A 21,892-nucleotide genomic window follows, 5' to 3' on the forward strand; every position below is an offset into this window, starting at 1 on the left:
GGAATGCCTCATCCGCCCGTGACGTATAGAGTAAGCGTGAAGCTCCGATTCGCAGGGAGCGAATACGACCTGCGTGCATCAAAAAGTTTCGTTCAATTCTTTTTATCTACGCAACAAGCCACTCTTCGAGTTGGCTTGTTTCCTCGACCTTCATGTGCTCGCTGCTTTGACAATGGGTCCTTGACCCTTTGACAATCATGTCTGGCAAACGAATTCTTGACGCTCTGGCGTTGGTCAACGTTTCCAGGAAAATCGCAATCAAGCACATTGACATTCGATTCTCACAAGTCCAGCTCTATGGCAAGACGTCCTCCATCTTCAAAGCCTGGAACAAAGACGGACTCCCACTATTAGCCAAGACTGTTTCGCAATTTTCCTCCTCTCCATCCCCTCCAAAGCCAGCGACAGGAGGCATCCAAGACCATTTTTACAACCGATCAAATGAGAACTCTCCCTCGAAGCCGGCCCCCGATGAGACTCTGAATGTCGAACAGGTACAAGCTAAACGATCTGCTTTGCCAGATGGGACAATTCCACCCGAAGACAGTCCCGGTGGACACGAAACAAGTGATGGAATAAGCTACGACAAAGGACCTGCTGGAGAGACACCACGGTACCCGGTCAAAGCCCTGGGAACAGATGATTTACATGTGAAGCCTTCCAACAACTCGCTTATACCTGACCCTATGCTCAATAAACAGTCTCTTTCCTCCGATGAAGTTAAAAGACTTCAACGCGAGTCAGAAGACCAAATACCCGCGAAGACAGCTGAACCTTCAGGTCCGGATGAAAACAGCCTAGAGTTTAGTGTGGAGCAAGAGCAGGATGTCTTCTACCAGCCCCCGGATAGTGTGAAGCCCGTACTGTCAGCACTACCACGTGTCCGCGTTCCCAAGGCCGAAAATGATATACAAGAAGGAGATTCGCATATTCCCCTCGGTCTCAATGCAGATGTATATTATTCTGGATCTAAGCGAGACGACATGGAGGGACCTTCGGAAGAACAATTATCGCAACTTTTCCATAACCCCAGGAACGCAAGATTGTTAGGCAGCAAGGCCAGATACGTTCCTGGAGGAGTTGTGTCTAGGCAATTTCACACCACGGGCGTGGCTTGGCAAAAGGCGTCTGATACAGACACGGAGAGCATCAAACAACTAGCAGCAGACCTGGCTGAAGACGCACAGAGGACAAATGTAAGTCCCTACCCCAAGTCCACGGGGACAAGGTCCTGACTGATCGATCAGCTGACAGATTCCCTAGTCACGGCGAGTCCAGAACGTTCAACCTTATCAGATGCGTGAATCGAGAGTTCCTTCGTCGAGAATTGGCCGTCTCTTCGAGTACGGAGGATTAGCCGCCTCGATGGCTTTTGGCGTGGTCAGTGAAAGTATTGGCCGCTCAGGCGGTCCTGAAGGATCGTTAATGCTGAGTGCGGCAAACATGGAACGTCTTGTCACCAAATTGTCGAAAATGCGAGGTGCTGCCCTGAAACTAGGTCAAATGATGAGCCTTCAAGATGCCAAACTTCTGCCAAAGCCCGTTCATGACGTGCTCCAGCGTGTGCAAGATGGCGCAGATTACATGCCCGCTTCGCAGAGAGATGCAGTGATTGCCGCCGATTTGGGTCCCAATTGGCGCGAGTTGTTTGAGCACTTCGACGGGCGTCCCATGGCTGCCGCCTCTATTGGACAAGTTCACGGAGCAGTGTTGAAGTCGGGAAAGCGGGTTGCAGTCAAGGTCCAGTACCCTGGTGTGGCCGATTCGATTGCTTCAGACCTCAATAATCTCTCCATCCTTCTTACCGCGTCCCGTCTTCTCCCCAAAGGCTTGTACTTGGAGAAAACCATAGCCAATGCCCGCACCGAGCTGGCATGGGAGTGCGATTACCTCCGCGAGGCGGAAGGTGCCAAACGGTTTCGTGAGTTGTTAGCAGACGACCACGAGGTCTTCACCGTCCCAGAAATTATCGATGAAGCGTCGGGAAAGCAAGTCTTGACCATGGAGAAAATGGATGGCATCGCAGTTACCAAGATTCAGAACCTCACTCAAGAGCAGAAGGATTGGATTGGAACACAGATCCTCCGTCTGTGTCTGCGAGAAATCACAGAGTTCAAATACATGCAGACCGATCCGAACTGGACAAACTTCCTCTACAACGCAAGCACGAACAAGTTGGAACTCTTGGATTTTGGGGCCTCGAGAGAATATCCGGACAAATTTATCCACCCTTATGTTCGGGTTCTCGAAGCGGCGTCGCGAAAAGACAGAGACGCCTGCAGAGATTTGTCCATCCAGCTGGGCTATCTCACCGGTTACGAGTCTAAGACCATGCTGAACGCCCATATTGATTCGGTTATGACACTCGCCGAACCCTTCATGGATTTTTCCCCCGACAAGTATGATTTCCAAAACCAAACAATCACCGACCGTGTTCGTAGCCTCATTCCGGTCATGTTGAGGGAAAGACTAGCTCCACCACCAGAGGAGACATATAGTCTGCACCGAAAACTGAGTGGTGCATTCCTCTTGTGTGCAAGACTAGGCAGTCGGGTCGGGTGTAAAGAGCTGTTCCAGCACGCGCTCACCAAAGCCGGTCGGCGGTGAGAGTAACCACCTCAAAACACAGAGTCGTCGTCATCTTCGTCGCTGTGTTCAAGGATCGTCTCTTGCAGAAGGCCAGGCCAGCTTGGTCCTGGAACACTTGGACTCGACGGGCTCAATGGACTTGTTGAGGTACCTGACAGGGGCATCTTCCTCGCTTCTCGAACCGCCTCCTGAATCAGAGGCTGGGACGCGATCAGTCTGGCCTGGACAGCCAATCTCTGTTGTTCTTCCCGTTGTTTTCTCTTCTTTTCTTCCCTCGCCTTTCGGTAAGATACCGCATCGTGTCCTTTGGGAGGGATCGGCTTGGGCAGAGGTTTACGGTCGAGACGAAATACGACAATAAAGGCGCGCATTGTGAAATGCAGCAAGAGACCTAGCAGCAATCCAAGCGAGATTGCGCTACCGAGGAAATACCAAAGGGCCTGTACAAATATGAGCGTAATTCTATGTGGATATGCGGGTGGCAGACCTCGAATCGGACGAAGAGGCGCCATGGAATCAGCGAGACACTGGTTATGATGCGTCCAATGTATATAAACGGAGTCGATAGTATCGTTAAAATGTACCATAGTGCTTTCGCGATAAGAAGAACTGGATAGAGCACATAATAGAGAATCGTTGTGGTGACTGACAACCAATGGGGCCAGCTCGTCTCGGTCGTCATCTGAAAAATCGAATCATCATGAAGAGGAGAGAGTCTGAGTCGAGTAGAAGACGAGAGACGATTGTGTCGTGCGATCTGGAGCTTGTGTTGTGCGGCAATGAAAATAACAGCAGGAGATGACCGCTGCGAAATTGGAAGCAAGTGTCTGCGGTCGCCCACCTGTTCATGCGAAGCCTTACCTAAAGCTGCCTCCCCCACAACTGATGGGTTTCACCTAAAGTAATTGCGGTTTAGCGGACTTTTAATTAAAGATTCGAATCAACTTCTCAAGGTTGCATCAGTCATCACACCCCACCTACCTTCAGGTACGGTGGTACTGAGGACTGCTTGCAGGTCGTAAGGCGAACGGTGCCTGAGCTTAGAACCCCAAAATCTGTACGGAGGCCCAAAACCCCCCCCCCCCCCCCCCAACGCCCGCTCCCACTTTCACTTTCAACGTCACCAATTACTACTTGAATCTGCAGTCCATCAATCTCTTTTGCTTACTATTTGCTCTGCTCCTCCAGACACCGGATGCTAATCTGTCTGGAGCCTACGAGATTTTCCTCTGACTTCCTATCTCCCTGACGTGGCCCTTCTCGGGCCAGGTTGCTCTCCCACGTGTCGTACGACACCTCAAGTTCCACGTGAAAACCCAACTGCTCCTTTCAGAATGGGCCAGCAACAGTCCTCAGAGAAGAGCTCGGCTTCAAGAACCAGCACTCCGCAGGCTGAAAAGGACCGCAAAATCCATCGCAGAGTCTCCATTCAAGCCTTATCCCAGGCCCGAGCAACACCGGTCGACCCTTCCGCTACTAAAGACACTGCAGTTGCACAGACCACTTCTCAACATTTCGAAAAGCCTTCTCTTCAGCAGTACCTTCAAGCCCCCTCCCCCGAGCAACATGCGAAAGTGGCCAAAGTAGAGAGATCCACATCTAGAACATCACGAGAGAAAAGGAATGAGGTAGAACACAGATCAAGGCATCAAGCATCACTTCCTGTGCCCCAACCATCGGATCCCATGGATGTGCCCATCTCCAGAAGTAAGCCAGACACGGTTGAGGAGCGGTTTGATGAGCAGCACAAGGCATACCAAGATCGACGATATACCCCTGTGGCACAACTTCGGCCTCCTCGCCTCCCTCTTCCCATTGCCGATGTGCCTGTCCCCGAATCACCCAACTTGCTGCCAGTTGATAAAGGAAATGCCGATGTTCCCATTTTCGAGACAGATGAGCCACTCTCTGCTATCGAACCTCAAACCAGGAGGAGAAGTTCCATGTTGAGCACGACTACACAATCAGAGGAAGAGATGGGAGAAGAACTACAACCGTATGCAGCGGACACTGCTACTCAAACTGTACCAACCGTCATTGAGTGGAACCATGGTGGCCACAAAGTCTACGTAACGGGGACTTTCACCAATTGGGACAAGAAATATCGGCTTCATCCCAGGTATGTCCCCGTCAATGTTTCTCTCTTGGTTCGATGTCGTCGCAGAGTGCGTCTCTGTACCTGTTCGAAATTCAACCAAAACTGCGACAAGAACCCGGGACCATTCCATCCAGAGGCGGAAGGTCCCCCCCAGAGGCCAAACTACTACACACACATCTTCCCGTGCGTGTATATCTTGAGCGTGGCTGACCTATATCACAGAAAGAATGCCCCAGGCATGTTCACCACGATTAACCTTCCATCAGGAACACACCATCTCAAATTCGTGGTGGACGGCGAGATGGTCACCAGCCCAGACCTCCCAACAGCGGTCGATTTCAACAATTTCTTGGTCAATTATATCGAGATTGCCACTGAAGACCTGACCAAGCCAAGAAGAGAGAGCGCGCAACCGGGTCAGAAATCGACTGTTCTTGCCCCTGATGACCATTATCAAGGCCATGCAGGCGGACAGACACTAGAAGACTCGGATATTGAGGAGCCTCAAGCGGAGGAGGTCCCGGCGGGTGACTTTCGACAACTGGTGCCCCAAGCTTTGGTCGACGTGGATCTTCCCGAGGATGATCAAAGATATCAAGCCGCTGTTCGAGTGATTCAAGAAAGTCCAGCACCGCCGACGTTACCGATGTTCCTCAGCAGGTCCATTCTGAACGGTATCCTTCCAGTGAAGGACGATAACAGCGTCCTGACACTACCAAACCATACCGTATTGAATCATCTCATGACTAGCAGCGTCAAGAACGGGGTACTGGCGACGAGTGTGACAACTCGGTATAAGAAGAAGGTATGCATCACCACATGTTTTGTTTTGCTTGGGCTAATTCCTCTGAGTATGTGACCACGATCTCATTCAAGCCGGTTCCCAAATTCCAGAGCGTTCAGTAAAGCTTTTGTTGGTGCAATGACTTTGGCAAGGGCGCTGGGTTTTGGGTGGTGTACGACGGCCTTCCAAGGATTAACGATGTGGTGATGGGACGCTTTGGGTACAGACAGAGCCCCATGAATTGATTCTCGGGCCCGGCTTCTGAGGAAGCAGAAGTTGAAGGATTAGAACTGTGGGGTCCAATTCAATCTTCTCTCCATGCAACATGAACGCTATCTGTTCGAAATCGTTGTGTGCAAGTGCTGTCATCCAGAGCCGTCTGGAATCCTGTCCGGTATGCGAGAAGGCCCGCGTGTGCGATCATGATACCGTTGTCGATGCAGAATCTTTCGTCAGTCGCATAGACGCTGCCGCCCCTGTCTCTGGCCATTATGCCCATCATTTCCTGTACGCGTTCATTGCATCCCACCCCGCCAACAACGAGGACCTGATTGGAACCTACGTGGGCCATTGCTCTCTCGGTGATTTCCACCAACATGGCAAAGACCGTCTCCTGGAGAGAGAAACATAGATCTTCAGGTGTGATGGCGTTCCCGGTGGCAGGATCCTTCAAGGTCCCCGCCTTCACTTGTTCCGCGAGCTCATCCACCCGTGCCAAAATCCCACTGAAAGAACAATCCATACCCTTGACAGCGTAAGGCAGGTCAAGCAACACTTTACCTTTCTTGGCCAGTTGCTCGATATTGTACCCGGGGGCAGGGTCATTCGAAATGTTCAACGTCCTTGCAAATCGATCCAGGCAATTTCCCACCGCGATATCGAGTGTCTCGCCGAAAATGCGATACCGTTGAGTGCTATAGCCGATCACCTGGGTGTTCCCGCCCGAGACGTAGAGGACCACAGGGTTCGTGGCGCCCGTGATCTCTCGGCCCATTTCAATATGCCCCACACAATGGTTGACGGCCACGAGCGGTTTGTTCCACAAGAGACTCAAAGTTCTGGCGGCGATGGCAACGCTCTGCAATGGGGCCCCCATTCCAGGGCCTTTGGTATAGCAGATACAGTCGACCTCTTGGACTGTGACGCCTGCTTCGACCAGTGCACGCTTGACCAGGTCCGTGACATGCGCGCGATGGTGTTTGGCGGTGTCTTTTGGTAAAAACCCTTCTCCGGGTGGGGAGACGTAGGTGTGCCTGATGTTAGATAATATTTGTGCAGGGCCGCCTTTAGAAGGCTGTAATATCACGCCGACGCCGAGTTTGTTGGCGGAGCCTTCGAGGCCTATTGCAATCATGTTGAATGTGTCATTTACAGATGAAAATGGAGAGGTAAGGATCAGTCAGGCCGTATCATGAAAATAAAAGCGGGAAAGAGGTTTGATGCCAAGACATATTGGCATCTCGTTTGGTATAAAGCGGCGTCATGATGGAGTTAGTTTAATTGACCTCCTGCATGGTCAATACATTCAGATCTACGACTCAATCTTCTAGACTGGTGCCAACGTCACTCTCCCAACATCATGCAGGAACCCGATCACTCCTCATCTCGTTCCATTCTGCTAATCCATCTCTTCCAAAGCCTCTCCGGAACCTGGATCCTCAACCGTAAGGTACAATCGGCAGACCCTTCGGAGCCTTCAGGTCTCTGTTCAGGCCAGGCCACCTTTACCAAAACCCCGCCTTCTCCCGTTATTGATGCGGATGGGAGGCTCCATCTCGCCGATCTGGAGCTTCTCTACCATGAACAAGGCGAGTTTGATATGACCATTCCATTCCAAGGTCGGACGAATCCGCCCAAGTTCTCCTTTGCTCGGAAATACATCTGGCGTTTGAATCTGGCTGAAAATGTCCATACTATAAGCATCTGGTTTACCAAGCCTGGTACCAATACCATCGACTATCTCTTCCATCAGATTGATATCTCTTTCCCCGACGATGATTCCTCCAATTCAACACGTCATCTAGTCCTCACCGGTACTGGTGGTCACCTCTGTGTCGATGACTTCTACAGCAGCTCCTATTCTTTCACGATGTTTTGTCAAGACAATGCTCTCCCAGCTCTCTTCTCCTGGACTACATCACATGAAGTCCTGGGACCGAAGAAAGATCAAGTTATCGAAACGACATTCACCAAACCACGATCTCTCTCTCTCTCCCCGCCTTGTTCCCTTCATATTTCAAACCAGCTACAAGTCCCACCGTAACTTTTCAATAGCCGAACCACGCGTCAGCCTCGTTTACACTTCCTTCTCCGGTCCTCTCACACCAATTACAACACTATCGAACTCGTCTCGGCCGCCAAGCCTATGTCCGACGGCAAAATATGCCTTCTATTGGCCATATCTGACCCCAGCTCTGTTTTCCCTTTCTCTATAAAGCCTTTCAACCTTCACTCTGACCAAATTTCTCAAGAAACCGACGTCGGTTGTACCCTATATCCAAGAAATCCATATCAGAATGGCAAACAACCCTTCCAGTTCCGAAATCAACATCTCTCTGCCCGAACCATTCGCCGGTATCCCCAGATACTCACTCTTATTTGGCCCCTCACCCATTCATGCACTCCCACGCATCTCTTCAGCCCTCGGGGGGAAGGTCGCCATCTACGCGAAACGTGAAGACGTCAATTCCTCCATCGCCTTCGGCGGGAACAAGACACGCAAACTCGAGTATCTCGTCCCAGACGCCCTCGCCCAACACTGTGACACCTTAGTTTCCATCGGCGGCTTTCAATCCAATCACACAAGGCAAGTCGCCGGGGTCGCCGCCAAACTGGGCTTGAAAGCCAAACTCGTCCAAGAGAAATGGGTTGACCACAACGACATCGGCTATGACAAAGTGGGCAACATCCAGCTCTCTCGCCTCATGAACGCGGATGTTCGCCTCGACGCCTCAGGCTTCGGCATCGAGCATAAACAGACCCTCAAGACGCTCACCGAAGAAGTTCTCTCCGCCGGTGGAAAACCGTACTACATCCCCGCGGGCGCCTCAGACCACCCACTAGGCGGCCTGGGCTTCGCACGTTGGGCATTCGAAGTGCGCGCACAAGAACTCGCCATGGATTTATTCTTCGACACCATCATCGTCTGCGCCGTGACGGGGAGCACCCTCGCCGGCATGATCGCGGGCTTCAAATTGCTCAGCAAATTGTCTCCATCGTCGCCACGCAAAGTTATCGGGATCGATGCCTCAGCCAAACCGGCCGAGACTTTCGCGCAGGTCCTGCGCATCGCAAAACAGACAGCCGCGAAAATCGGGCTTGACGAATCCGATATCACGGCGCAAGACGTCATTCTCGACACGCGGTATCATGCCGGGTGCTATGGGATCGCGGACGAAACGACGCTCGAAGCTATTCGGTTTGGTGCACGGACTGAGGCGTTCATCACGGACCCTGTGTACGAGGGCAAGAGTCTTGCCGGCATGATGGATCTGGTGAGAAGGGGCGAGATCCCCGAGGGAAGTAATGTGCTGTACGCGCATTTGGGCGGGCAGTTGGCGTTGAATGCGTATTCGGAAGTTCAATGAATAGATCCATTCACGAGCCAAGTCTAGTCTATGGCCCTATTCTCTCTACTCCGTCGTATATTCTCCACTCTTCCGCATAGTTTCAGCTCCTACCTTGAAAAAGGCCTCGGCCTTTCTTCCGCCGAACGCAGGACAAAAGCTGTACAAAACACGAAATAGCAATAAAATATTCAACGACACAACAATACTATCTATCGTCAATCCATCTCACGTACACCATTCGCTTCAGCAATTCCCTCCCATAAGCTTTTTGAAGACCATTGATGTGTTTCCCCTTTTCCCTTCCCCGTTCATTCACTATTTCCTTCTCACTATACCACGCCTTGATATACTCAACATGAGCACCAACGCCATCTTAAATCAGCGATCGATGATCTTCTGGTATTTGCAAATATTTCATGTTTTTAGTTGCCCTACACCCAGCCTGGCAACATGATCATTTTTCCTTCCTTGTTGACTTTTCCTTTTGTTTTCTTCTCAACTCATACGACTTTATCAATTTCTTGCCGATTTCATCTGTCCCATAATGTGCGGTGAATCTTTGCGGTTGGGATCAGAGACACGCACCCAGTCACCACAACACATCTTGATGTTCGTCACCCGAGTCCAGCAGTATTCGTTTTGGGGGCTATGTACGTAGAAGTTGTGCCAATAGGTGAGGGTAGTGAGGGTGCCGTGTGGGAATGTGCGGGTTGCAACGACCATACGGTGGAACCCGACGAAAACCGTCGATTTGGCGGTAAAGGGTGCGATTTGTGAGAAGGACTGGTGGAAGGGTTGTCTGTGACGGGTTCGATGTGGGTGTCAGTGTAGACGTGGGTCCTGGCTCCGAGGTGGGCGGCGGAGCGGCTGTTCCATCCCCTGTTCCTTCGTCCAGAACGTATGTGTTGGTGATGACTTCCGTGATCACGCTCTCGCTTCGAGACGGGGGGGTTTGGGGACGGCTTGGGTGGGAAAGGTGACAGAGGAGTGGAAAGGAAAGGGAACGGTGGAAAGAGATTCCTCGCAAGGGTAGGGAATGGGAAGCCGACAGAAAGGAAGGAAACGATGAGAAAAGTTGTGGAGGCTGTCGCTATGGGAAAGTTTGTCGCCTCTAGGGAAGATACCGATGAGAAAATAGAGAGGAGGGAGATGAGCTATACTATGTGCTGGGGAATAGATTCATGAATTTTCATTTCCTGGGGTAGGGGTGGTTGGAATTGAAATCACAACACCTGCATTATTGAAGATTCGACCCCGAAGTTGCCTACCATGAGAAAGCACTTGAGCCGTTCAGACTCTTTTGGGCGCAGTGAGGGAGATCAGGCAGCAGGGAAAAAAATACAAGCCGAGAGAGATGAGAAAATACGTTGTAGGGGCGTAAAAGGGTGAAATTCTCTACGGCTGAAGCTTTCGAAGGAGCCATTATCCAAGGTTGTCGGAGTCGAAGATGCCGATGGAAAGGTTCCAGAGCTGAAATCTTTGAAGTTGACTGTTGATTCTGCGCGAGGTGTATGACTTATTGAGAAACAAATCCAGAAAGTCTGAACGCCCAACTCTGCGCTGAAATCCAGGGGGAAATAAGAGGTTCGAGATGCCTGGCTGTATTCGCACTCCTTTCCAAGAAAGCACCTTTAGGAGCAGGTCGGTAACCACCTCCATCCTGTCGCCGCTGTAAGTTGATTTGCGCAAACACTGGAAGAACCCTTTCATTTCATACGCCCAGGACTCGCCACCGACTTTTTACCCAAGCCATTAGCTTTTTCGTGCACCCACTTCAAAACGATCGTATTCGCTGCCATAATCATTGCACTGCCCAAGAACAAGAAAACTCTCTGACCAGGCTCCAACATGGCGAAGATGGGATATGGATAGAATCCGTTGTAAGTGTAACACTGCTCAATCCAAAACCAGTAGAGAAAGGCGATGAAGGTACTTAAGCCGACGGCGGGCAGGGCGGTGATGGTCCAGGGAGGGCTGAGAAACAACAAATCGATCAGTAAGAGCAGGCTCGGTACAAGGTGGAAGCTCAGGTCGGCAGGTAAAGGTAGTTCGAGCTCCTTAGGCACGACCAGAGCAGGATCAATCGCTCGCAATCCCCAGTACAAGACACTGACGAGAACTTCCATAGGCGCGGAGCACATGGACAAGACATTTTTGCTGACGAACAGTTGAGGCGAAAGGGAGAGGTCGGCAAGGAGAGCTAAGCTGAAAGTGATGGTTGCCAATGTAAGGCCGATGATGGTGAGGTATTGGAAATGCCATCCGTAAGCCTGATTGATGTGATTGGGATGTTCGACGAGGTAGTTGAAAGAATAAGCGAAGCTGGCGAGACCAATGGTATGGACCAGAGCAGAGACGCCTCGAGATGGAGAAGGGAGTCTCTGTAAAGGATGTTGTCTGATCAGCGTGTCTAGGGTGTTGGCCATCTTGTATTTGTCACGAGTGAAATGAATGATGCGAAAAGCAAAAGATCAAATGAGCGCCAATAATGCAGTGAGAACGGGATGCAAAGGGAGGGGCCGTAGGTTAATAGGAAGCCGAAAGATAGAATCGCGATGGAAGCCTGAAGAAGAGACGAAATATCCAAACTGATTTCAGCTTGCTGACAACGTAACTTTGGTGCATGGATGATGTAAGATACCGTCTCCGTTAATTACACGGCTACAAGAACGGATATGAACTCCGACGGCAAGGAGGAAAAAAGAGGTAATTCCATACCGCAATCGCAAGAAAAATGTTGCATGTATCTCTCTTGAAACGACAGGTTGGTATAGTACCCGAGTGTCCCAACTTGAAATAAAACGCCGCGGCTCCAACGCTCAAGAAATGCATCCGAGACAGGCTGGGTATTGACAGAATGCAATTGGTCCCACATCCCATCCACCCATCCCATCCCATCCTTTCCTTCATAACTCATACATCAATTTGGTCCAGAGAAGTTACCCAAAGAACTCGCCTGTCGTCAGACATTCCCAACTGACGCCAGTCCTCCATACCTCTTCCATAATCTTTCGAGCTCGACTGACTTGGCACATCCCAAGTCCTTCCACGCCCTTGATCCGACTCAATATTTCTGCTCGATCAAGCGGATCCTCAGCTTCAACTCCAGCCGTGATCATTGGAAAGAGCAGGCACGCTTCAGCGCTTCCTCCTTCTCGGATTGTTCGAAGAATCCTGACAATTTCATGCACTGCAGTTTGAACCTCGGGGTCGCTGCGAGGAAGATTGTGGATTCGCCGGAGAAGATGCACCAATCCAGCCCAGTGGAAGGCTGAATTGGTCGCCAACGATTCTTCTGCGTCCTTCTCCGACATCTCCATATAAGCCGAGTTGCGACGGATCCCGGTGCCGCATAAATGTGCTTTGGTGAGTTGAGGGCTGTGATGGGAACACTGAATCTGTTCATGATTGCGGGCGTGTTCAAGATCATGCCGCAGCTTTTCTGCCTTCTTCAAAATATCCGCTGAGGGTCTCCATGCCTCGTTGATTTGACCGGTCTCGCTGTCAATTCGGCCCGCCTCGCATTGCCTGGCTAACAAAGCCACTTGTGCCAGGATCGAGACACATCGAGTGGTGAATCCGAGCAAGCAGTCGATCGTATAGTCATCTTCGTCATCGCCATCGTCGTCGTCCGTCAAAGACAGCTCCTTCGCGGAAGTACTATCTTCATGAGAACTCGACCAGTAGTTGCCTTCAAATAGAGGCTCTTCGTTGCGTCTCCCCGACAGCGATCCCATGACGTCAAGGTATGCCAGCCACCTTGTCAAAAAGTACATGACCGGATCTTTGCGCGAAATAGAATGTGGTCCACCTCGGGCGCGGATAATGCTTCGAGCAATACTCAAATGGTTCTGCCACGGTATGGAAACTCCGAAACTGGACGGAGAAATAATCTCCAGGGACGCCAGCATGATTGCGGTTGCTAAGTTCGCATTAGAAACCTCGGTGTTCGATACGTTGTCCAACGTCTGCCGGAGGGAAGGGAAAACATCTCGAACCCAGAGAGCTATTCGGTTAGCTGGTTCAGGATGATTCAATAGCCTGGCTCGATGGGACGCGGAATACGCCAGAAGGAGATTGAGCAAATTCGGGTTATCCACGGCCACTACTACGTGTTAGCAGACTGGGAGGGGGCTCGGGTTACGGAGAGCGTACTCTTGGGCAAGATTGTCTTGAAGGGATTTTCCGGACAGTCGTGTGGCACCAGAATCCTCGCAGTGTGATTGAGGAAATGATGAAAGTACAATAAGTTCATCGGGTTCTCGGAGAGCGTTCGAGGCAGTGGTTCCAATTTTCGCGGTATCTTGATCGGAACTGGAGTGGCATAGTATCCTCCCTTCGCAAACACGGGGTCTCGGCTGACCAGACCAAATCCAAACTCGGGTATTCCCAGATCGGTATCATTTAACCAAGATTCGAAATCACTATGTTCCGAAGGAGACATGCCTGAGATGGCCATCGTGTCGTTGTTCCGCGGGATATCTAGATCAACATTTCCCCGGTCTTGACCGTAGGTCTCCGTTTCTGAGTATGATACCATGCGTTGATGAAGTGACCCTCGCCGTGGGATTTGCTCCTCAGTGGCGGCATTTTGTTCGTTTGGATTTGCAGGCTTAGCATCATCCGGCTCCGGGTCCTCTGATAATAAGGAGCTCACGGATATCCGCCGGTCCTCGTTATCCTGCGAGACATGTGATGTCGACGAAGCTGCAGGAGTCAAAGGATTGCTGAGATAAGGAGGGAAAATGGTCGGCGTATTGGGATTGAACTGGACTCGGGCGGGCTCCTCGGTATCATTTGGGCCATACGACCCAGCTCGTTGGTAGTTGGTTGTTCTCCCAAAACTGTCCGTTCGTGGACTCAGCTTCATTCTCTTCGCCGGGTTATAGGGCGAATTCACGGTTTCTTGATAGTTCATGGGATTGGACGTGGGCATCCGCGGAGGCATATGCACGGAATGCCCGTTGACCTGATACATTCCATTGGGGAGGTTTGGACTTCCAAACACCGAGTCCGACGGAGAGGGATACGCAGGAAAGGAGAGCGATGATCGTAACGAAGGCATCGCTGTCAGTTCTTGTGAAGAAATACTTGCGCTGTCGCCCCATTGCGGAGTTCTGAGGACGGGTGGAGGAGGAAGGATGGTCGGGTTGAACTCGGTCGCCGGAAGAGGAGGATTATTTGCAAAATTGTTGATCGGCGGCAAGGATGGCTCCGGCACGGGCTGGTCAACATGATAACCAGGAGAAGGTTGAATTGGGAGGTGGGAGGCTCGAGGAGTGGGAATTTGGCCGTTGGGACTTTGGTCATGGGTGCCATTGGCATACCCATTTGAGACAGACTGCGACATCGACTGAGGTGTACCGAAGGATATTATTTGAGAGCCGGGTTTTCCGTCATCTTTCTTTTTACTTCGACCGTCCCAATTCAATCGGATACTATAGTCACAGGTTTCGCCTTGTCGTTGACAGTTGGCACATGTGGGCTTTTCCTCTCCGCTGAAATTCTGTCAGCGTCCGGATGCATTTCGTAGTCAGATTGAAAGCGTATCGTACCATTTTACTTTTCTGGACTTGCAAGGCCTATGTCTATGTCAGCGACGGTGTTTTTCCACCCGGAAAATGCACCTGCCAGCAACCATTCCTGGAGCGCTTCTTGACCTCTTTCCCATCCTGTTCGGGTTTCTTTGGGCGCGGCATGGCGTCCGAGTGAGTGTCACCGAGGGTCGCAGAACAGCCACATTAGTACAGAAGATATGATCGAGGAGATCGCCAGGTGGTCCGACACTGCATTTCGGTGGGAAGACAGACTCATGAACAGATAAGATGTGATCCCGAACGAGGAGACTAGTTCGCCATGGTTAATACCTGAAGACCATACCTAGACACGGGACGCAAACGGTGCAAGCGTAGGGGAATGAAAATGGTGAGGACGGGGCAGAAGGCATAGTCCTTGGGCTATCTACGATAAGTAAAGGTTGGGCTGTTGATTTTTTGGGGGGGAGGGGGTTGTGGATGGCCCTGGATGGAAATGGCGGATGGAGGGCTGGATTCGGTCCAAAAAGTCTTCGTAGGTAGCCCCAATGCCAGTAGCAAGTGGCAGCAAATGGGCGCTTCAGGCCTAATGAGGAGCCAGTCAGGAATTAGTTCCCCGGCTTATAGGCGAGCTGAACCCTCCAGCATTTTCCAACTTCTAAACTAGGACCAAATCGAACTTACCACCCCTATTTGTCTGATACACGGACCACTGCATCTTGACGACAAGAACAAGTCAGCAAAGGTCACAGACGAAGCTTTCGATGACTACTCGGATCAGAGCTGACCTGGAGTTGTTAGGTTGACTTTGCTGCGAGCATTCATTCCTAACTGCCTTAGGTGCATTTTCCAAGTGCCGACACTACGATTGCACGTGCTGGGTGGCACAGCACCGCATAGGAGAGCGCCGCGCCATCCCGCAAACCTCACTCATTGGGCGCAGCTTTGGGTAAATTTTCGATCCTGGCAAAATGTCTTTTTGCCTTTTGGCAACCTCTCATATATTCGATTCTCCCAGCTGCCAATACTGGCGTCCTTTTCTTCGCTTTCGCCATTAGCCGGAGGCAAAGAATGTCTTCAAAGGCTACGAGGTTGGGTTTACCACTCAAACGCTCTGGCTCATTTCTGAGCTCGGCGGAAGCTGCCGTAAAATCACGACGGCATATTTCGTCCGCCGCCCTCGTTGCACGAAGTCATCAGCGTCGTCTTCCATCTTCAAAGTCGCCCTCCGCTGCAGCAAATCCACCCTCTTCCACAAGTACGCCTTCATCCTTCTTTACTCCGTCATTGTGTCGAATCCGCAATGCTTCGACATCTACTCCCCCAAAGACCTCTTCCGCTCTCGATTGGAATACCTTCTTCCGACTACGCACCTCCCGACGACGATATGCTCTTACATCCTCGATCGTCACATCATTCGCATCTACCGCGGCAGCAGTGATTGCTTTCTCCGAAGTACCTGGCTTCGCTGATAACGTCACCAAATTGATTCCTACCGATCCTTTTACCAGCATGGGAATTGCCACATTTGGCGCGACCTTCTTAGGATGGCTCATCGGCCCAGCCTTTGGGAATTCTCTTTGGAGATTACTTCATCGTAGCCGCCTACCGGAATTCACCATAAAGGAACGAGGCTTTTTCGAAAGAATAAAGAAGCATAGAGTCAACCCAAGTGGTGCGAGCACAAACAACCCTGTCCCTGACTTTTACGGTGAAAAAGTGGGAAGCGTGGCCGGGTATCGACGCTGGTTGAAGGATCAAAGGGCTTTCAACAGGAAGAAAGAGAGAAGTTATCCCAGCACGACATAGGTGGGGGTTGTTGCAGTTACGCCAGTATTGACTCGAAATGGAAACGATACCCGGGCCAACTCGTCGCGCAGCGGATGTCGTGACGAGGTGTGAACATTCTGATGGGACCAGCAGGTTGTGCACGTCATTGATGATCTTCGATTGCATATTGCCACTGCGTTCCGATCACGTCTTTGTTCGGGGCGCATTTCATGAGGAAGAAATTTTTGTGTAATATCACAGGAATCACCCTCGTTGTACAACATCTGACACTCCGATATGGCAAGATTGAATGTATCTCAAATGATACCCTCCGCAAAAGTCTTGAATTCTCCACAAAGCCATCTCATTCGCTTGTCCAGCTTTCTGCAATGATTTCATGTTATACTACCAGTCCCTGTCTGTCACTCAAATTATTATGTCGGCTGCCCTTCTCCTCAACTGCAATGTGTTATCGTTTCCACCTTGAAGGTCTTTTTGGTCTACCCTCTCTTTTGATCCTGTTGTCGACTTTCCGCAAAAGATGGTGCGAATTCCCGCGGTTACTTTGCGGGCTTGTAACCACAGGCAACTCTCATGATACACAAATTCCTCTCTTCTGAGGCAGAGGGCCAGAGTCGGCGACGATTATGATAGAAGGAGAACTTTCCATCGGTGAGGTTTTGACTACGACGTGATTCCGCTACGGAACACCCGAAACCTGTGGTTAGAACAGGCATGCCTGTCATGGCCAAGTTTTCAATTTGGTCCCTTGGGTATTACTAAACGTTCAAATGGAGCTGCCTCGGGCGCCAGAAGATGAGAATTATCGAGGGATGGATCTTCTACCGCCGTCAAAAGATTGCTACAACTAACACCATGTCTCGCAGAACATGTCATCCTAGCATACCGTGTCTTTCGAAGCTGGTGAATGTGACATCACCATACGTTGCGTGAGCATAGCCAATGGAAAAAAGCATCCACTCCTCAGGGACGCTAAGAGCACGATGGACATTTCAAGCATACGCGCGGCTACTCTCTTCAAGTTGAACAAGTCGTGAAATGATGCCATCACTGGATTTTGGAGTGCAACTCGCATTAGAAGTCACCAATCTTGTACCGCTCGATCGAGTTGTCAATTATGCCGCAGCTCACTTGAGTAAGCAGGTGCAAAACTTCTTCATACGTTTCAGGATTCAGGATCAGACGGCAGAATCGTGCTAGAACTTGAACCTACGTTCAAAAAGGCACTCAATGCTAGTGATAACAGTTCTAGTTCACTTGGGGATGGCAGCAAAGCGGACAAGGGTATTATCAAGCCTCTGGCGACTATTAGCCCCACAGTCGACCACATTCAACTAGATCCCTTCCTGTTCCGCTGTTCAAGCCAGACTTGCAGATGGCATTCTTACATTCCAGATTCCGTCAATTATATTCAACTTACGCCAAAGTTGATGGAAGCTACCATATACCTACTCTATGAGGCTCAGCACTATCAGAAACAATGCAGATTCACGCCTCTAAGGAGGTAGGATCGACCGCCTTGATTGTATGGGCATATTACATCCTGGAACTCTCCGTTCTCATCGTCGGCAAGGTCGAAAAGAGATTCTTTTTGGAGATGGCGAACCTCAAATTGTGATTGTATGAAACAGAGAAAATTGTTGGGGCGCCACCACTCTCTACTATCCTTCATTGGCAGGTTTCACTCCCTCAAGTACAATCTTTTGGACAGAATACGAACGTTGTATTGAGACGGCAGATGAAGAATATCAATTTTGCGACGCCGTTGTGACGACCGACATCTCCTCTTGGGCTGGGGATCAGAATACTTGAAGCGTGCCTTCAGTGCACGACTCCTGACATCCGACGTTGACCTAGTGTACAGGGAGACCATGATTCTGGTCACTCCTCTTGCCATTCATTACGCACACCGGCTATTTCCGATTTATGTGAAATCCATTTTTCGACACTTCTCCCACAAATAATGAAACAATGGAGAAAAGGTCGTTGATGCAGTGTCAACTGGAGAATGAAACATGGAGGATTTCAAGGCCTCCAAAATGGTGTTCTATGAGCTTCTGAAACTTGGAATGGAGATTCTCAGAACGTATTCTTCCCAGGACTCTTGGTGACTTCCTCAAGCTGGACGAGAAAGACAATGAGGTACCTTCGGCACCCCGATTCATCAACAAACGCATCCAAGTTGCACAAGTGGTGTTATCGATTCTCATATCATTGGGCTGGAAGGCTGCGCCGAAATGCCCGTGAGAACGAATATTGAATTCCCGATCTTCGAGAGGGAAGTCCAGCGTGTACATCTTGGTCAAGCAAATCTCGCCCTTTTTCGTCATGAAGATGTTTTACACGCAATCGCTCACCCATTGATCCCCGTTTGGTTATTTGGCATCTATTGGGACACTTCCTTCGATTGTCGAGAACAATAACTTGTGTACCTCTATAATGACTTTGGTTGGGCCCCTTTCTTTCAAAGGGCCATTTTCCAACTGTCCTACCATAGATAGCAGCAACCTCCTCCCACGACCGTGCGCCAAAGTGATCAAGAAGAGTGAGCTCTGGGTCCCGAGACGGGAGAGCTTCAACTTGATGCACTGTCTAGATATCTTGCCACTCGATGAGTGGGTATGAACACTGGGTGGAAAAATCCAGTTCGACTCAAATTACCAATCATAAGGACGGCTATCAATTTTGATACGCATGCAGAGCTTCGCCTGGGTCAACAACGTCTATGACAAGCATATACAAACCGCCATCACCCTTGCACACATTGTGACAATCAGTTCTCTCAGGAAGCCGGCATACTCTGTTGGATATAGCAGCTAGACCGAAACCATGGAAAGCCTTCCACGAAGCCAAGAAAGTCCTTATTGTCTTTACAAAGAACACCCAAATCAGGTGGCTAGCTGTGGTCAAACATTTTTACGATGCAAAGGAACGAGAATCCTCATCGCCAGATCATGTTGAGGACTCCAAGATGGTTATGTCAGTTGTGCACTTGAGTTGGTCAACAAGATGTCTGGGAAGTGGGTATCGGTGCTTTGATATTGATGGAGCCCTGTTGCTTTACGGAATTTTCTCATCGATGGCAGATATTCATCTCCTACACGGTTCCACATAAATCCTATATCAGCTGGTCCTACAGGACGGGAGTCCGTCGCGGACTTATATGTGTTTCAGCCACTGCGGCGAACTCTCGGTGGCCACCCTTTACTCATGCATGATTCGTTGGAATATGTCTGCCAAATCGATCACCCAGCAAATCTGGAGCGGACAAGTTGCCGGAATCTTTTGGATTTCTATCCTTCTACTTCACCTTTCCAGCAAGTGATTTGGCCGCTGAGCCCAACATCAGCGTCAATCTCTACGGAATCTTTTCCCCTTGCTGCAAATTGCCCACAATGTTGGTGAGTGATTTCATCTCCATTCGGACATTGTCCGCCTGATGACAGCCAATGTTTACTCTTTGCCACATATTTCACACATATGAAAATCGACCAGGGGAAATTTCTGAGGTGAAGATGAAAGGCAATGACTTCATATATTACCTCTTTCCTTTCCCTCATGACTTGATTGCTTCCTGTTCTTTGAACGGCTGTATACTTCAGACCCGTTGCTAAGCGTCTATTCCAACTCGATGTGGCCTTTACGAACGAGATATCACGTCACGTCGAATCATTTTGTCGTCGCTCGCATAAACCTCACGAACCCTCTTCCCTGCTGATTACTTCAATTTTGCATGTTGATACCCAAATCGGTTGAGCAAATCATCTTTTCCCATCTCCGTTTCCGGGCCGGCAAGATCACCCTAACTATCAGAAATCGTCGCCCTACAAATCACTCCATACAGGATCGTTTCATTCACGGGGCTCAGGCAATCCAGATTAGGCAGACTGTAAGCTGAGAAAGACGACACAAACACACCACCCTGCCCAAGACTTTGATTTCTTACATCATTTGCACGTGTCGAGGTGTCCAATCACAGTATCTCTTCGACGACAAAGAAAGGGCTGTATATCAAAATTGGCCCCAACCCTCGAACGCACGAGACTACATTGTTCACGAAGCTTATCGCTTCAGAACTGCAATAACTTGACGAAAGGGACCGTTTCATCTTTGCAGCTTCGAGGGTTTGAGGATTGTCACATGGGTTGATCATTCGTCCTCATCCTCTCAAGAGCCCGTTCCTCACTATCACCTCAGCATCCAGATTTGATCGGCGCAATTTATTGCCCTGAGGAACCGGAAATCCTTGTCCTTTTGTTCTCTTGTCTTATTCAGCCGTGAGAATCTGGGAGCTGTCGAGAGGAAGGAAACACTCACATTGAGCCTTTCTACCTCTAATCCTCAATCAAATCTACTCTTTTCAACTAATCCTAATCTTGGAAAGCAAAGAAGGATGTCACAGATCTCCGTTCTCGGCTTCTCCTCCGCGGATTCTTCTGCCCCGTACGCCTCCTCAAGCGCTCTGCACTGGGCCATCCTCCTTTCCCCCACCGCCGAAATCATCCAGCAACAGCAAAAGGGAAAAGAGAAGCGAAGACCCAGATTTTTCTCACGACGCCAATCATCCAAATCCGCCCTCTTCGACATGCACAACCATCAACTCCGCCAGCAAGAATTCCCCATTCCCGTACCAACGACGAAATCAGAGTCAGAAACCGAGTCAGACTCGTCATCATCACCGTTGGGATCCAATTCCAACACAGCTCCAGCTTCGCGAATCATCACGACAAGCATCTCCTCTCCCATCGCCGGTAAGCCACAACACTTGACCCTGCGTATCAAGCTCGGCACACACCACAGTTCTGTTTCAAAACTCGGACCCAAACTCTCGACACTTCTCTACTGCACACCCACATACGGATCGGAAGACGACTGGCTGCGCGCCGCACTCGACATGCTCGTCAGCGCCGGCATTCTCGAACCGCCTGCTACCGTCACGGGCGCGAGTTTCGATGCCGATGCCGTGCTCGAGTTCGCAGGTGAAGCTGTGAAAGAGTACTTAGCCTCCTCTCAACCGCACCAACAACCTCAGACCGAAACGAATACTTCGCAAGGCAGGAATGCCAATGCTGACGGTAGAAGCGGACAGGTGCTAGAGCTCGACTACGCTTCTCACCTGACGAGAATCGCCGAGGTAAAAGCTATGTTTGCACATCACACTGCACAGTCGCTTTCGCCTGCGTCTACCTCGACGCCCACTCCCGCACACGCAGCGGCAAAATCGCAAGAGAGACGGTCGAGGACGACCGGAAGCAATGCATTAATGTCCTCGTACAAATTCCTGGGTTTCCGTATCGCACCATCTCCATCATCCTACTGTGCGCAACAGTACCGCGCAAGACGACAGCAGAAGTACAATAGTTTTCAGAGACAGGATGATCCGTATTCGGGCCTTATGTGAAAGTCTAACTTCAACAATGATGAAAGGGCGTGGGTCATTAGTAACGGGATGAAATGAGACGGGATGGTGCTTATTTGTTCATATTTATATATCCATAATGAGGATTGTGATCATCCTCAGGGTGCA

At 50.3% G+C, this 21,892-nt stretch overlaps 10 protein-coding genes across 10 annotated transcripts; 6 read left to right on the forward strand and 4 right to left on the reverse strand.

Moving 5' to 3' along the window:
- Positions 1-197: 197 nt before the first annotated feature.
- Positions 198-2,607, forward strand: Z518_04528 (uncharacterized protein; the record flags this gene model as incomplete). The annotated part of the gene is made up of 2 exons (XM_013418234.1): positions 198-1,196; positions 1,264-2,607. The coding sequence occupies 2 exons, from the start codon at positions 198-200 to the stop codon at positions 2,605-2,607; spliced, it is 2,343 nt and encodes a 780-aa protein (XP_013273688.1).
- Positions 2,608-2,618: 11 nt separating this feature from the next.
- Positions 2,619-2,960, reverse strand: Z518_04529 (uncharacterized protein; the record flags this gene model as incomplete). Its single annotated transcript, XM_013418235.1, has 1 exon — positions 2,619-2,960. The coding sequence occupies one exon, from the start codon at positions 2,958-2,960 to the stop codon at positions 2,619-2,621; it is 342 nt and encodes a 113-aa protein (XP_013273689.1).
- A 963-nt stretch (positions 2,961-3,923) lies between these two features.
- Z518_04530 (uncharacterized protein) lies at positions 3,924-5,593 on the forward strand (the record flags this gene model as incomplete). Its single annotated transcript, XM_013418236.1, has 3 exons — positions 3,924-4,708; positions 4,910-5,492; positions 5,540-5,593. 3 exons carry the CDS (start codon positions 3,924-3,926, stop codon positions 5,591-5,593), a joined length of 1,422 nt encoding a protein of 473 aa, XP_013273690.1.
- A 182-nt stretch (positions 5,594-5,775) lies between these two features.
- On the reverse strand, positions 5,776-6,825 carry Z518_04531 (tRNA N6-adenosine threonylcarbamoyltransferase; the record flags this gene model as incomplete). The annotated part of the gene is made up of 1 exon (XM_013418237.1): positions 5,776-6,825. The coding sequence occupies one exon, from the start codon at positions 6,823-6,825 to the stop codon at positions 5,776-5,778; it is 1,050 nt and encodes a 349-aa protein (XP_013273691.1).
- A 225-nt stretch (positions 6,826-7,050) lies between these two features.
- Positions 7,051-7,734, forward strand: Z518_04532 (uncharacterized protein; the record flags this gene model as incomplete). The annotated part of the gene is made up of 1 exon (XM_013418238.1): positions 7,051-7,734. One exon carries the CDS (start codon positions 7,051-7,053, stop codon positions 7,732-7,734), a length of 684 nt encoding a protein of 227 aa, XP_013273692.1.
- Positions 7,735-7,987: 253 nt separating this feature from the next.
- On the forward strand, positions 7,988-9,058 carry Z518_04533 (1-aminocyclopropane-1-carboxylate deaminase; the record flags this gene model as incomplete). The annotated part of the gene is made up of 1 exon (XM_013418239.1): positions 7,988-9,058. One exon carries the CDS (start codon positions 7,988-7,990, stop codon positions 9,056-9,058), a length of 1,071 nt encoding a protein of 356 aa, XP_013273693.1.
- A 1,688-nt stretch (positions 9,059-10,746) lies between these two features.
- On the reverse strand, positions 10,747-11,466 carry Z518_04534 (uncharacterized protein; the record flags this gene model as incomplete). The annotated part of the gene is made up of 1 exon (XM_013418240.1): positions 10,747-11,466. One exon carries the CDS (start codon positions 11,464-11,466, stop codon positions 10,747-10,749), a length of 720 nt encoding a protein of 239 aa, XP_013273694.1.
- Positions 11,467-11,979: 513 nt separating this feature from the next.
- On the reverse strand, positions 11,980-14,711 carry Z518_04535 (uncharacterized protein; the record flags this gene model as incomplete). Its single annotated transcript, XM_013418241.1, has 4 exons — positions 11,980-13,145; positions 13,196-14,538; positions 14,596-14,622; positions 14,668-14,711. 4 exons carry the CDS (start codon positions 14,709-14,711, stop codon positions 11,980-11,982), a joined length of 2,580 nt encoding a protein of 859 aa, XP_013273695.1.
- Positions 14,712-15,645: 934 nt separating this feature from the next.
- Z518_04536 (uncharacterized protein) lies at positions 15,646-16,383 on the forward strand (the record flags this gene model as incomplete). Its single annotated transcript, XM_013418242.1, has 1 exon — positions 15,646-16,383. One exon carries the CDS (start codon positions 15,646-15,648, stop codon positions 16,381-16,383), a length of 738 nt encoding a protein of 245 aa, XP_013273696.1.
- Positions 16,384-20,758: 4,375 nt separating this feature from the next.
- On the forward strand, positions 20,759-21,766 carry Z518_04537 (uncharacterized protein; the record flags this gene model as incomplete). Its single annotated transcript, XM_013418243.1, has 1 exon — positions 20,759-21,766. One exon carries the CDS (start codon positions 20,759-20,761, stop codon positions 21,764-21,766), a length of 1,008 nt encoding a protein of 335 aa, XP_013273697.1.
- Positions 21,767-21,892: the final 126 nt, after the last annotated feature.

Source organism: Rhinocladiella mackenziei (genome assembly GCF_000835555.1).
Source record: "Rhinocladiella mackenziei CBS 650.93 unplaced genomic scaffold supercont1.3, whole genome shotgun sequence".
NCBI lineage: Eukaryota > Fungi > Ascomycota > Eurotiomycetes > Chaetothyriales > Herpotrichiellaceae > Rhinocladiella > Rhinocladiella mackenziei.